Consider the following 16,234-nt stretch of genomic DNA (forward strand, 5'->3'; position numbering starts at 1 on the left):
TTATGTGAGCTGATGGGAGATGTCAGTTATTTTTATAAGCTCCGGTGCTCTGCATTGTGTTTCTGTGACTTTAGTAGGTTACGAGTGTTTCAAAGGTCAATTGGTGGTTAGAAGGTTTCCTCTCTTGGGAAGGTGGAGGACAGTTACTGATCGTGTCATCAAAATCATTAGGAGTACTTAACTAACAAGACAAGGTGGAAACCTATTATATGGTGGCACCATGACAACTTCAGACGGACATGTTCTGTTCAAAGTGTGTAATAACAGTGTCAGATATGTCCAATTATATACTGTATTTTACAGTTTAAGAATCTTTCACTGGCATGAATATGGAGCTTAGAAGTGAATTCATCACATTATTTGCAGTTGGCTGCATTGTTTAGATTAAAAAAGGGCTTAGAGCATAAATTTACTCAGATTTATGAGATCCATCATAGTGATTTCAAATCGGTCGAAGATTAATAAACTGTTCGACCTTCTGATGCCCTCACTGCTCTGGGGGCAAATCCCTGAAGATAAGTGCAGGAGATTTGCTTTTATAGTGTTTGCCAGTTATTATTACTAATGGAACTTCTGGGACTGAGCGTTTTAGAGACAAAAGACTCAATTCTTAGGCAGGTTTATTTTTTGCAAAGTCTTCTTTAGCATGACAAAAATCCTGACTAATAACAATTTAATCATGGACATCCTCTTTTCCCATTCATGGAGGGCAAGAGGAAAGGGATTCCAGGCCGGTCTGGCCGCACATCTCCTGCTCATGTGAGTGCATCAGGTAAAGTGGCAGAGAACAAGGGTTGTGTGACATTAGCAACTTAATGTGAGTGGTGTGGACGCTTTCTAAACGTTTTGCCAAGGACTTGATGTTGCAGAGAGCTTCTATTTCGGTCGTCCAGAGGGTCACAGTAAAGCAGAAAGAGGTTTTTTTTTTCTCCAAATAAGTTGAGGACAAGCAGACAAGGACATTGGGTGTGTTGTTGAGACCTTACACTTCCATGCGTCTATGGCTTCTCTCTGGGACACTTTCCAGGCATCACTGCATTAGCTAACATGCAGTTCATCAATGTCAGCCCACTTTGGCTACAGGTAATCTTATTCAGCACTTTAATGCATTTTACTTGTCTACATTCAAATCATCTGCACTGTTTCAAGGTCATGATGTGCCGTTCCATTTTACAATGTAGCACCACTGCACTGCCTCCGCTGGTACACACACACACACACTGTTAACTGCTTTTTGTTTCTGTGCATTAAAGATGGTGGACCCTTTTACATATGTCACAGGCTGCTGCTGACCAATAGGAATTCATTATCTCAGACCCGCAAAAGGATGACGTGTGCAAAAGGAGGATTATACTGTAGGTGATGATGACACAGGTAGGGGATGGAAAATCCAGACATTTAAAAGAGAGCGGGGCGCCAGATATTTATCTAAAGCATCAGAAAGCACTTTAAACTGTCAAACTAATGGAAATGCGATTTTTTAATAATGTAGGAAATCTCATGTAAAAGCAGCCAGAAGACTCTTTTTATGTCATATTTTCAAATCTTTCAGTACATCCAGCTCATACACTTGAGATGCTCCTAAACCTCCGATTTCTAAGAATATATTATATATTGTGTATACTGTCTTTACTTAGAGATTGATTTCATAGTAGGTAGTAGATCTGTAAGGCTTAACTGATTATGATACTTAACACAACCAACTGGGGAGAAGCAGCACAAGCAATAACATGGTGTATTTATAAGTAAGAGGATGCAGGGTGAGAGAAGGGCATGAAAGAATAATTACTTTGGCTTAGTCAACAATAGAAAATATGCCTGGCTTGTTTTCCTTTCCCGTGAAACATGGGGGTTGAAGGCAGCGCAGCCTCAATCAAACAACAGGTTGTGACCTCTCCTCTATTATTACCGCAAGTTACCATAGCAACCGAAGGGGGGAAGTACACACACCTGACCAGACAAAAAAAATTGGTACAGCAATTATCAGACACAGCAAAGATAAGGAGAGCAAAAGCATGGGAAAGCCTCATAAATATTAACTTCTAAACAGGCATGAGTGCTGCTCAGATATGATGATTGGATACATAAAATATTTAAACATCCACCTGAATGAATAGCCTATGTGACTCCCAAAATCAAACATTGTTCCAACAGCTGGGTACATGGTGTGACATGCAGCAACCAGAAGCCTTGAAGAGATTATCGGAATATGAGGCAAAACAGGCAAGCAGGTTTAGCAACTATTGTATTGATATTTGGTGGTGAATTTAACACACATCCTATCAAGTCCTGTCTAGGAGATGATTCACTATGAATTGTGTTAGTAATCTGCATGGCTATTGTTGGTTTTGGTCAAGCTGAACATTTTCATGCACAGTTACTTTTTATGTAATTCCTTTTAAATGATGTGTGGTGTGTCAAGAAAAAATGTCACAAAATGATTTAAACGCTGCTTTATTTTGGGCTTCATTGGGCAGGATATAAGACTGTTTGAAATAGTGCAATAAATACAACATAACAATCCCGTCTCCAATCTGTTACTTTCTGTCACTTTCTGAGTCTTTTTGACTCACTCACTCAACCTGACAGTGTATATATATATATATTGTATATGTGGGGTGGGAGAGATAAGAGACAGGTGCTGCTAGTTGCGCAGATATGTAAAATTCCAACTGTAAATTTACTGTCTGGACTTCCCTATTGGTAGAGGAAATATATATTCTATTTAATAACCAGTATTTCATTTTGTTCCTATAGTTTATAGTTCCTAACAATAACTTCCCTTTAATCCAATAAATTAACCTACATATTTTCTTGCTTTCACTGCTGTAACGAAACACAAAGCTGATGGACATACACTGACTGATGCTTTTGGACAAAACCTGCTTGTCACACCCAAATCCATATTTCTCCAAGCTCCCATTTGTCTCACTTACAGCAGCTGTTACCTAGCAACAGCTCACACCCACATATGCATGGCAATACTTACATCATAACAATATAGTCAATGAAAGTACTAAATATAGGTTCTAAAAGGATCACATAATACTTCTGTTCAGGATCACTGGTTCAGTAACGATACGGTGGTTTAAAAAAGTGAAACAATAAAAAGCCAATGTATTACACCTGTTGTGCACTGTTTATCAAAATATTATGTTCTAGTCAATTGGGTTTTATTTCACAACAACATTATGTTTGTTGATAATAACCTGTCTGACAACCATGAACTATGACTATGAACCATAAATGAAGACAATTTTAAAAAACGGAACAGGTGCCTCTAGATAAACAGCTAACGCCCATTGAGCAGCAACAACTAAAGCCAGGTATTGTTAAAGCATGAATGACTGCAGCAGGTGAGTGCTGAATAAAAGGCAGAGTAGAGAAGAAAAGGGGTTTGTCTACAGAACAAGTGAGAGGAAGCCTGAACAAAAAGATGTGTGTGTGTGTCACAGATACCCCGGGCATACCTAGAAAATTCTTTCATGCTCACCCAATCATTCATATGCACATACAGGGCCGGTAACACGTTAAGGCTTGCAATGAGAGGGTGTGTGTGAGCTCTTTAAGCACCATGTGTGTGGGAAGACAGACGGGACCAGCTTTCTGTCTTACCAGAATGACAAAACAATGAAAAAGTTCTGCAATGATGGTATACAGCCACCAGCTTTGAAAATTGCTCTACTCTTTTCTTGTTTTAGTTATTATGTTGTGTGTTTTCACCTTTTATTGGAGAGTGTTTAAGCACAGAGTTTAGACGGGAAGAGAGAGAGAGAGAGAACCCCAAAATATAAGAAGTTATTGATATCCTGTGTACAGGGAAATTAGAAATAAGGTCTCTCGAGTAAGTTCAGTGTGTGTGTGTGTGTGTGTGTGTGTGTGTGTGTGTGTGTGTGTGTGTGTGTGTGTGTGTGTGTGTGTGTGTGTGTGTGTGTGTGTGTGTTGTATCAGTGGTGGAATTTTCCAAATCCCTTTTCATGAGACCTCAGGAAAGTGAACGAGGCCGAAAAAAAAGGGAAGTGTCTGAACGTGCGTTGCTTCACTGTCTCGTCCTGTGACCTTCCGTCTCGGCCATCCATAACTGTCTCCCTCAGTCTCTTTCTCTCCTTCCACTGTGTGAATGCTTGCTGACTCAAATCCTAAACTTTCTGCTAGTCTCACAACGTTCAACAAACAAGATAAGTTGTGTCGGAGAGAGAGAAAGAGAGAGAGAGAGGGAGAGGAAGAAAGAAACGAGAGGGTAAGCAAAAAATGACAAACAGGGAGAACAGAGAGTAAACAGGAAACATACCCTGACACTGAGAAACAGAAGGACATTAGAATAGAATACTGTAGTCTCGTTATTGTCACTGTAAATGTACAACGTAATTGGATGCTGTCCTATAACTGCAAACATCAGAAAAGTGCAAAACAGGCAAATCAATATAAAAAATATAAAAGAGACTCTACTCATTTCTGCTCCTTCTTTGTAAACCCCTGAACAACTGAAACTAACAGCCCATCTCCCTGACAGAATCTGCTTTAGTTTTGTCATCAGCCTGAACAGGAGTGCAGTCAATATGGCACGTGGACCCAGTGTGGCTACAACAACCTTCCAGCGGGCAGACAGACAGGCAAGGGGCCGGACAGCTGGATCTGTGCCCGGGATACAAGCTCCATCCCTGCAGAGAGAGTGAGTGTAGGCTACTCCTCTCCCTGCTGCCTATTCACCAGCCAGCCCAGAGCTGATGCTGATGCTGCTGCTGCTACAAGGGCATCTCCTCTACCAAGACCTAATGAACAGTGCACCCAACCTGTATGCACAAGCTGCAACACTCATTCACACACGAGGGTATCCCCTTCTACACTGTCACTTGTTATAAAGCCTCAATAAAGGAGTGCCCCTTTTTTAATTCAGTGCACATTAAGGGGCTGATTAAAGCATGACATGAGGAATAAAAATCACTTGAGATTTTCTTTTTTATACACTCAAGCAAAATGGATCCTCACTGCGCGTGACGATGAGTGTCCCTCCTCTAACGTCACAACCCATATTCAAAAATCGGACAATTACATAGGACACACACATATCTTCTAACAAATGGGCATATATAACAATGCAAATAAACGATTTAGTTATCAACCAAAGATGACATTTAAAGAAATTCAGAGAATATGATTGAAGATGTGTTCAAAAATCTGGAAAAATTGACCAATAATGACAGAAAACGCCATCCTGTTGTTGGACACATGATTGAATCAGACATTAGACGCCACATCTTGCACCATTTACACTGTTGCCACCAAACACAGTCTGCAGGATTGGACATGTTCAGTCCCCATGTTAAAAAAAAAATCATGCGTAAAAGAAGGTGTGCCATTTTTGCGCACCGCTATGATGTGACTCCGAGGAGCAAACCTTACCTGAATCGGGGTGAATCTTTTATACATTCTTCAAAGTCCACCGTCATTTTTGCGTTTTCTCGTGTATTCCCACTTCAGTCTGCCAATGTCATTGCCTGCGGCGGGATATGTCGCTTGAACTGTGCGGATGGTGACTGGTGTCCCCTGACGCGCAGCAGTCTGTCGCCCCTCTCCCCGTGGCACCGTGACACAGAATGCGAGCGGAGTGTGCGGCAAGCAGATTACTACTACACTGCTGCCGCTGCCGCCGAGGCAGTAGAGAGGCGGTGCTGCACCGTGGAGACTGAAAGAGAAGAGGAGAGCGCCGCCTAGACCCAACCCTCCGTAACACATCTGGAGAGCAGCAGGAATCATGGGTGTGAGTGTTCTAATTAAGAAATAGGCTAAATTTTCATATAAATGTATAAATAAACCAAGCTTTGAGTATATGCTTTACATTTTAATATGTACTAGTTAATCCAATAGCCTAATTACACAAAAACTCGGATGCAATAAAACAATAATATAATAAAATCTCAGTAGGCCTACATTATGTCACACCCAAATGAGGGCTACTTTTAAAAAAAAAGATTTAAAAAAAGAGTTTAATAAAAAATTAAAAAATAAACCGTTTTGATTTCCTGAAGTCTGTGAGCCTTTGAAGCCTTTCAGAAATGTTTCATGATTCATTACAAAGTTGAGCTTGAATAAAGGAAATTCAATTTAAATTAAATTAGAAATGTGATTGTTTTATATAGCGTATAGCGTATAAGTAAAACAAAAAAGCAATTCCATGTGTTGAGCCAGTCTTATATAATGTTACGTTACACTAATCTTCTAACAATGATCTTGAACGGATTATTCGCCCGTGTTGACTGTCTTTACCCCACTCTCAGCTGACCCATCTCCGCTAAACTCTACAGTCTCTGGCCTCGAGGATTTTCCGGATTTTCAACGCAGATGGCTTTGCGGCTGGTCCATGGGCTGGTCGCGGACGCGGAGGACGACGACGACGCACGCACGCGCACGCCACCCCCCCCCCCCCCCCCCCCCCCTCTGTGAATTGTGACGCTATCAAAAAGCGACTGGCGTCTTTTCAGCGCTGTCCTTGCAACTGTACATCGATGTTTACATGTGTGGTACATGCCTTTACTAAAGAGTACATGTGTGCATGTTGCAATGACAAAAATGGTGCCAAATATTGTCGCTTAGCGTGTGCTGAATTATGTTTAGTGTAGGTGCCAGAGGGCTGTCACAGTAGCCTTTTTTAAATGTTGCCTCTTACTCAGAGTTATTTTGAAAAAACAAAACACAAACTGGAATGATACAGATCCCTGCTTTTCAGTAAACAGTCTGGAATCCCTGGATGTTGTTCTGGACTACAAATAAAACTACAAGCCTGCTCGGAATTGTGTCCGCTCTGCTGTCGTTCACACCCCAAACACACTATTGCCACTGCTTCACCACACGTTGGTACAATTCGTTCCTCACTACTTCTGGATCCCACCTTTAAGACTGACCAAAGCTGACGCTGTGTGTGTGTGTGTGTGTGTGTGTGTGTGTGTGTGTGTGTGTCACAGCTGTACCCGGAGAAAGACACACTAACAACATGATCCAGAAGTGTCAAGGGCATTTGGAAAGACCATGCGCAACTGGGCACGTTATCTTGTCTTCTTTCAGTACATCGGAACCAAATACAGGTATTTTCGTTGTCCACTGCATGAGATCGCTTAGGTTATGTTATTATGGTTGATTTTTCATTGGATTGAAAAAATGTCTTCCTTTTTGACAGTGGTGTGGTAAAAGTGCCTCCACATCAGCTGGTTAGGAAAGGGGTCCAGGACCACTTGGAGGTAAGTTCCACTGAAGTTTTCTTAGCCAATTACATCTCCCCTCACCTTCTATCAACAGCTATATTCCTAGACACCAGATAAGAAACACAACTCAATAATCAGATATTTTTTTTTGCCTCTGGTTGTAAAGTTGTTCCTTGAAATGTGAGCATAGCATATCATAAGTCTGGTTCATGATGATCTCCTGAGCCACATTGTCAAATCCTATGTGAATTACTCTCAGTCCCAGTGTATATCAGGTAGGTTGATACATCCAGCTGAAAACCTGCATGGTATGTCATAATGTTCAGAGATTGTTGAGGTGTTCTTATAGATTTATTATAATTTTGGAGCCGTATTATGTTGTAGGCTACTGATAGGATTTTCCATTATGTTGTACACCCCGTTCATATCAGCGGAAATGGAGGATATACGTGCACAATACAAGTTGGGCGAATAAGTCATAGAATTACACTGCGTGACCACCAGTCTTAATGATGGATAACATTCATTCATATGATGATGCTTATACATTTTCAATGGTTAGGCACCTAAAAACCACATCCGGCTGGGGACATTTGTTATGCCTCACTTTTTCCCCCTCGATTCCTGTCAGCCTCCTGCTCTCTCTGTAAAACTGTATTTCTACGTAAGGCATTAAAATGCTCCAGAAATATATGCTGTATTTATATAGGCCTATAAAACATTCCACGCGAAGCAAAGTAGATCACAGACTTTCTTTTCACATCAGGCTGCTGTTTACAGCTCCATTTGATTTCTCAATTGTCTCTCTTGTAATTGTAATATAATGTATCTGTATGACATCCTGTAGTAAGCTGTGTGTCACTTCAAAAGTTTATGTTTTCTTAACCTACAGGTTAAAAAAAGAAGGTATAATCTCTGTCATGTTCTGTCTGTCTGTGTGTGTGTGTTTAGGATGCGATAAGGAGTCTGAAGCCAATCAACCCAGTGTCCCTGTGGGTATCCAGCAGGACAGACGCAGGTGTCCATGCCCTCTCTAACTCTGCACACTTTGACCTCCAACGCAGCAACAATAAGCCGCCCTTTACTGAAGACGTTCTTGTCCCGGCCCTCAACTTCCACCTCAGGACAGAGCAGATCAGGTAAGTCTGGGTTTCTCTGAGGAGCGCGACATTTCATACAATCATACAATGTCTGCAATGAAATGCCCTAATTATTTAGTTGATGATCAGTTATTCCACTCATTCTTATTTCTGAAAGTGTCTGCAACTGGTTTGCATTAATGTCACATTTTCACATGAAGCTACCCCCACCTCAGGACTGACAAAACAAACCAACAGGTAGGTGGCTGTTGTGAATGGGTCAAACTGTGTTACTAGGAGTAAAATAATAAATAACTTTGGAAAAGTAATGGCCACATTGACTTTGAATGATATTCTGGTTGTTATTGTACAGGTTTGAAAAACATTGTGATTTTCTTAGATTTTTAACTAATTTCACAAGCTGACTATTGTGTGTTTGCCATCAAGAGGGCAGTGACAGCTCTGCACATCATGCACCAAATGTCTTTAATGCCCACAAATGATCTCATTATCAATACACTGCCAGGAGGTACTGGCCTGTATACAGAAAATGGGCAAATAATTAACTGAAATCCTTAGAGAATCGTACCCTGCCTAGAGAATCATGGGGCCTTGTATTTAAACCTTTAATAATAATAATAATTATTATTATTATTATTATTATTATTCTCTTATTCAGACATGCAAAACAGGCAGACTACTACTTAAGTTAGTACACAAGTTCAGTAGACAACTTCACTGCTTGAGCACTTTAAAGAAGAAAAGTATTTCAAATCCTGGTTTCTCTTTTCTTTTTCTCACTTTCATTTTCTTCACCGCCTCCTTTTTCATCCCTTCATTACACATCATCATTGCATTTTTCCCAGCCAGATGAACTTCCTTATGATTACTATGGTTTAGACTGCTGTGCTACTTTGTGATATTTAGTGAGCAGCTTTTTCTGTCTGAGGGAGAAGAGAGAGAAAAGAGAGAGAGAGAGAGAGGAACGGATAGTGAGGGATGAAGGCAGTCGGTGAGAGAGGGTGAGGGAAGCACTGAACGGATATGGACAAAGTCTGAATCAAGACGGGGGAGGGAGAGTGTGAAACAGATCGATCCATTTGGGAGACAGACGAGAAGAGAAGAGAAGAGAGGAAGCTCACGGCATCTTTCTAATCCTTGAACCTGCAGAGACAAGGTTAGAAAGGATTATCCCTGCTCTGCTTTTTGCTCTATAGCATCCATTAACACACACACACACACACACACACACACACACACACACACACACACACACACACATATACACTCATCTGGCTAAATGAAAATGGTACTTTTTGTTCTAAGCAGTGTAGTTCTGAATACTATCTTGTATGCACAGTGCCAAAATATTCCAACCACGAGTACTGTGCATGAAAACTCCCCGTGTTCAATTTGGACATCATTTTTCATCCCTTAATAAAAACACAGTCAGATCTGGCAACCCCCCTCAACCCATCTTTTCACATTTTAATTTGGAGGGAAGAGGAAATTTAGAGGATTTAAACAAAGACTGCACACTCTACTGTAAGAGTATCCCTTATCGATGGACATGGGAAGTGGGTTCACTTGTGTTCTACACTGCCACAGAAATCAGTCTCCATTAGCCTTAAATGATCGTGCATTTTGTTCCCCATTATATTACAATGCTGAGTATCATAATGGTGCCACGCTAAACACTGCCCCAGTTCCCAAATGTGTGAGACCATGCTTGGACAGTGCTTATGAAAATTGTATGTGCGTGTGTGTGTGTGTGTGTGTGCGGTTTGGAGGCCAGGCAAAGGCTGTCACTTCACATCGGAGCAGGCGCTGAAGGCAGACGCAAGGGTTTCCTCTGCTATGTGTCACACTCAATCTCCTCCCCGTGGAAACGTAACCTAGTTTCTCAGACACACGGACTGTAAATGCACTGCAATGCACAGGAAGAAAGTAAAACATGCATGCTATGTCAGATGTGTATTTGATCGTCAAAGTTCTCACATACACACACGTCCTTGCCAGCACGCCCCTAACCCTCGTCGCCCCCCTTTCTCTATCGCACAACACACACACACACACACACACACACACACACACACATGTATGAATGTATACTCTTCATACAGGCACGGGCGCGTGTGGATAGTTTGTGTGCCATAAACTGGCTGAAGCTCTTTGTTCTCCCTGAGTTTACAGATACAAGCATTAAAGATTCCCCCGCTTGCCTCCGTGTTAATGTTGTACTAAACATCGCTGCTTTATTGAAGAGAGAGGGTGTGGAATATTACTTTCTTAATCAGCTGTGAATATAAGTAGAATAGATATGCCACTAAATTACAGAGGTTGTGTGTTATGTTCCTCATTTATAATTTGGACCATGTTATAGAAACGTAATTAAATAGAAATGCCGCAACGTGAGTGAAAATCATGAATTATTGTTCAGCAAAGAATGAGATGATTTGCCAAATGCCATTTAACTTAAACATCACAGTCATGTATTAGTCATTTTCTACCTGTTATCAACCAGCACAGTTTGTTTGAGCTGATCCACACTCATCCACCGGTTGATTCAATCGTCAAAGGGAAATTGTGTCTGACTCCATTATAGCTATCACATGTTTCATCCCTGCCTGTGTGCCTCTGAGTGCGCAGATACACAAGAAGTGTGCTGTGTTAGTCACATCAAAGAGCTCCCCGCCTGTAGTTCCTCTTGTGATTCTCACTGTGTGAGTGTAAGCGCTGGGCTCTTCAGGGTTCCTGGCAGCCCTTTAAGGACTCTGACAATGGGTTTGATTTTGTGTAAAAAGCTGCAACGTTGGCATTTTGGACAATGACTTGAGCCCAGTTTTTTTTTCCTTGCTGGCAGTATAAAATATGTATTAACACCATCTGTGTCTGGGGACAGCTTTGATCTTGAGGATGAAATGAAAAATTGTAATGTATAATATTTGTGTGATTTCTAAGAAGTGGCTGCAGACATAGAGTAGAGCTCAAGCCCCCAGCTTTTAAAAGGGCCCGAATGGACGTCAGCTTTCACTCCAGCTGCTCTTTTGTCTCCCTGCCAGGATCTGCAGTGTCCACCGTGTGCCTGAGGATTTCCATGCCCGTTACTGTGCCCAGTCCCGGACCTACGTCTACCGGATAGCCCCGGGAATCTCCCACAACACTCTGCTTCCCCTCACCGACTTCAATCTCTGCTGGAACCTCCCCAACGCGTTAGTTTCTCTCACACTTCATTCACACGTGCACGCATGCAAGCGCAGAAATACACACACACACACAGACAGACAGACACACACACACACACACACTCTCTCTCTCTCACACTCACACTCACACACACACACACACTCACACTCACACTCACACACACACACATACACACTCGCACTTCCCTTTCAATCACTGAACAAGAAGAGAATTAGAATTGCACTCTAGCTCTATCGAACAAATAGGTCTAGACAAACAACACACACACACACACAATAAGCTCACGCCAAGCCTCCAGAAACAATGGCACGTTAAACACATGAATAATCCACACATGCCAAGCCGGAAATGCAAATTGGGGCCAGTCAAACTAAGTGTTTTATCTGAGCTGACATCCCTAAAAACAAACGAGAAAAGAGAAAGAGGGAGAGAACGAAGACTTGCATAAGGATGGACAGAGTACTGAAATGGAGGGAAAGAAAGGGATGAAATGGGCTTGCTTTTTAGCTGTGATTAGAAGGAGGGAGCGTGAAAAAAAACATTATTTCAGAGAGAGTAGGTATGAGTGTTTTTCAGCTCGTCTCTCTTCCCTTTTTTGGGTGAAAAGTAGGGCAAGATAAGCTGCGGGCTTATACACATGCAGAACAACACCCACGCACATTACCCTGGCTGTGTTTTTTCTCTCTCTCTCTCTTTTTCCCCTCTCCTTACCTTTCTCCTTCTCTCCACCACACTCTTTCGTCTCTCTCCTTTTATGACTCCGTTCCTCTCTTGTCCCTGCTTCGTTATCCCCGCTCTCATATTCAGCCTCTCGTCCGTCCAGCCCTGAGTGTCTTTGCCTCAGCAGCCTCTTTTTGATCTGTCCCCAATCCCTCTCTCATCTCTCCGACTGTAGGAAATATGAATCCCTACTTTTCATTTTAATGTTGAATTTAGTCTTCAAAAATGTTGTACTGTTTAAATACAGTAGATACAAACTACATACATAAACAGATTAAAACACACAAGTTAAGGAATCTAGTATATATACTTTTTGCTCAACTGTGTTCCATTTTGCATTTGTAAATGGTACCCTATAGGCTAACACAACGCAATATAGTAAGGATCAAGCATTGCACTTAACACAAGAATAAATCAGCTCCAACACCTTCATACACGACTCTAGTGTTCTAGCACAGCAACATTTTAATTAGTGCATCGCTCAGCAAACTCAGCAAATTTCTTGCTGTATTTTTCTCTCGCTCTCTGTCAGATCACAAGAGAATCCGGGCCCACTCTTTACCTCTCTGCCCTCATGTGGCATCGTGCTTTAGGAATAACACATTATATAAGTCAACTAATAAATTATTCTACTTTTGAAAGCAGGAAAATGAGTACATGAAGGCCTGAAAAGTCTTTGCATATAATGGTTACACCAGATCCAAGCTGCTTGACCTCAGCCAGGGTCACTGTTAGGGTCACTGCAATATCATTTGGCAAATTCTGTTAATCTCGTCGGCCAATAGAAAATTAGTGGTTTTTCAGGGCGCTCCGGTGGCATAGTGGATAGAGCGTGTACCATATTGGCTCCGGCCTTCGTTGCAGTGGTCGCGGGTTCAAATTCGACCCGTGGACCTTTACTGCAGGTCATCCCCCCTCTCTCTCTGTCTCCCCATTTCAACTCTATACTATCTAACAAAGCTTCAAAATGCCAAAAAATAATCTTTAATAAAACATTTTTTTAAATGTTTTTTTATATGCCCTTGTAAAACAATAATGTGTTTCTTTATCAGGGAGCTGGATGTGGGGGCCATGCGCGAGGCTGCCGCCCTGCTGGTTGGGACTCACGACTTCAGCAGTTTCAGGGCAGTCAACTCTGACATGCCTTTTAAAAGTCCTGTGAAGACGCTAGACGTGGCCAGCATACAGCCAGGAAACTCCTTTGCACACGCACACTTCCATAGGTAGGCTATTAGTGTATACTTTGTGTTGCCTCATCATATAAACTGACCAGCAGCCTGACAAAGTTAAAAAGATGTGAGGTGTTATAATTCTCATAATTACATCCATTGTTCAGAACAGCCACTCGTCTATTCATTAATATTATATCATTGCAAAATGTCTGTCGTGCCCATTTTGTAAGACAACTGATTTATGCTCTCTGACAGAAAAATGTCCATGGCATTGATGGAGGTTGGAGAGAGTGAGGGGCCATGTGAGATTTGGGAGATTACATGTCCTTGGGGGTCACTCTGCGTGCCAAATGCCACTTTCATTGGCATTCTTTTTTTTTTTAAATATGGTGCACTTTACGGACATAGCCAGACTGTTTGCAGTTCTTAGAGTAAATGTCAAATAGCCCCTTAACCCCAACGCATGCTGTGCAATAACAAGCTGTGAGCATTAAGGTTATGGATCTTTGCACTGAAGTGTCCATGGTTGCATGCAAACTAGTCTTTTCCCTATTTTTTTACTACATACTTGCCATGAGTGTGGGCTATCTGTAGTCTCAGTCAGGTTTTTTGTCGGAAAGGAGAAAGCCTGCAATTGAGCTGTGTGTTTATTTTTAAGAGGGTCGCTAAGTAGCGTTGACAAAACAGGAAGAAATAGAGCGGTGAATTATTGAAAATACCTACATTTTAACATTTGAAAGCAGGGAGCTGTGGTATGCAAGACTGAGTTATCTGATCTCTCTGCTCTACATGGAGAAACGGTTGATTTCATTGTCATACACAAGTGAGAACTGTGCTCCATTTCAGAGCTTGTGTTGGTAGTCAGGGCTTGTCCAGTTCTTTTGGGGGACTTGGCAGGATTTGGTTTGGCAGCCCCCCGGCCCTTAGTGTAAATTGATGCAACTTCACATAGCAAATTCACCAACTTGTGTATTGTAAATATTAGGCTAAGCTCACATCATGTATACATAAATGTAAAAAGACTTTTGAATACACCTGTGCACCTTATAATGTAATTTGAGGTACTACTAAATATAATACATTTTAGTCGCACAGTTAATTCCAAACTGGTGGAAACATCCAACCTGCAGTCTCGTAAGGACATAACCTATGGCTGCTGCTTTATGAAAACAATTACACCACTGTCTCAAACCAACCTCCAAATGCACTCCTCACATGTCAAATGTCTTCAGACAGACAGCAAACACATGTTATTCCCTTAAGCCTGTTTACTCAGTTCACTCTGCCCCAATCATATATGTTTTAAAGGCATTATACATAATCCTAAGCTTCAGTGTCGTATTCAGCCTTTGACATTTAAAGAAAGTCCCCAGCACTATCGGATGTCTGGCATGAGCATGAATCCACACAGCATCCTACAAATAAGATAATGGAGAGAGCTGTCTCAACATATAATAGACGCGAGACTTTACAGTTTAAATTAGTTATTCACTTTCAGGTTTGTGGAAAATGCCTGGGGATAATAGGTTTTTAAATAAATGTTTGAATATATTATTAGGTATCAACTTGATCTGCACTCCTACTGTATTGTTTCAATTGATTGAGTAATGCCATATTACATCTGACTACCATTCAAAATATCATTCTGTTTCTGAAATGACACCTGTGGCAATATGTATCCTTCATTGACTATTTAACATTCAGTCACTGATGCTAATTCTGTGATGCCTTCAGGACTTGATATTAATATTGTAACATTTCATTAGACGTTTTAGGAATGTGCTCAAACCCCTTGCAGCTTTTGCACCAATATGCCAATTAATTTGTATTCATATTGTTCACGTGTATGCCAATCTAATGGTAGTTTCATGTTTTTCCAGGGAAATTCCATTTTTGGAGCTGACTTTCACTAGCAGATCTTTTCTCTATAAGCAGGTTTGTTCCCCTTATTGTCCTCAATGACCAAACTTACGTTATGTACGAGTTTGCATGTTACAATGAGTTAAATAGCACCATCTGCTGGTAATGTTTTGTTATATTTTAAGTTCTATTAATGCATAATGTTGTTGCTTGGGCCCTGTGCTCCAGGTGCGGAGGATGACGGGGGCCCTGGTGGCGGTAGGCCGGGGCCGGTTGTCAGTACCCCAGCTGAAGGAGGTATTGGAGGCCCGGGACTCTCTGGCCTACCCACAGGGCCTGGTCGCTCCCGCCCGTGGCCTCTTCCTCACCAGGGTGGATTACAGAGAGACAGGTAAGAGGGACTGAATTAAAACAGCTCCAATATAAAGGAGTCTGTTAATAACATTATAAAATGGCTCTATACTGCATGGACCACTGATTAATTATTGCTAATGGGCCTGTTCCCAGTTAACATTAAATATCACATGGTCATACTTTTAACCCTTATGCCCCTATGGTACTGTTCGGGTCAAACTGACACAGGACATAATGGGGTCTTAAAAGCGCAACATAAATTAAGAAAAACATTTAAATCCTTTACAAATATGGTTGTTTATCTCAATTCCAAACAATATAGATCAAATTATTCAAATATCTTTTTTGTCTTAGTCCAAAGCCCAAGGATATCCATTTATTTTCTTTTTATCAATTTATCTTTAAGCTTAACTCTCAAAGCACAGTGTGGTGGACTTTTTCCGACCCGATCATAACATTGCATTATTTCAGAGTGAGTCTTCCTTCATATGGAAGTTTCAGATTTATTAACTCTTTTTTTCCTTGCTCAGACCTGCAGCATCCACAACAGACATCAGAGGAGTCATCTATCCCCAATGGAAACTCAGAACAATAATGTTGATGTAAATGATTAACTGTATTTCCAAATACTGTATGAAATTAT

General features: G+C 41.3%; 2 protein-coding genes across 3 annotated transcripts in view; one reads left to right on the forward strand and one right to left on the reverse strand.

Moving 5' to 3' along the window:
- Positions 1 to 5,584, reverse strand: part of LOC307249814 (arf-GAP with coiled-coil, ANK repeat and PH domain-containing protein 3-like) — a 53,416-nt gene extending 47,832 nt beyond the window's left edge. For both annotated transcript variants that reach the window (XM_080026666.1, XM_080026665.1), the window contains exon 1: positions 5,404 to 5,584. In XM_080026666.1, the coding sequence (XP_079882792.1) occupies positions 5,404 to 5,450 (47 nt within the window). In that variant the 5' untranslated portion in view covers positions 5,451 to 5,584. The remainder of the gene's footprint in view (positions 1 to 5,403) is intronic.
- A 1,392-nt stretch (positions 5,585 to 6,976) lies between these two features.
- Positions 6,977 to 16,186, forward strand: pusl1 (pseudouridine synthase like 1; the record flags this gene model as incomplete). The annotated part of the gene is made up of 8 exons (XM_080026262.1): positions 6,977 to 7,082; positions 7,175 to 7,235; positions 8,151 to 8,338; positions 11,341 to 11,490; positions 13,258 to 13,428; positions 15,258 to 15,312; positions 15,466 to 15,628; positions 16,122 to 16,186. The coding sequence occupies exons 1-8, from the start codon at positions 7,027 to 7,029 to the stop codon at positions 16,184 to 16,186; spliced, it is 909 nt and encodes a 302-aa protein (XP_079882388.1). The 5' UTR covers positions 6,977 to 7,026.
- Between the last annotated feature and the right edge of the window lie 48 nt (positions 16,187 to 16,234).

The sequence above is a fragment of the Ammodytes marinus genome (assembly GCF_949987685.1).
Source record: "Ammodytes marinus genome assembly, chromosome: 4".
Lineage (NCBI taxonomy): Eukaryota > Metazoa > Chordata > Actinopteri > Uranoscopiformes > Ammodytidae > Ammodytes > Ammodytes marinus.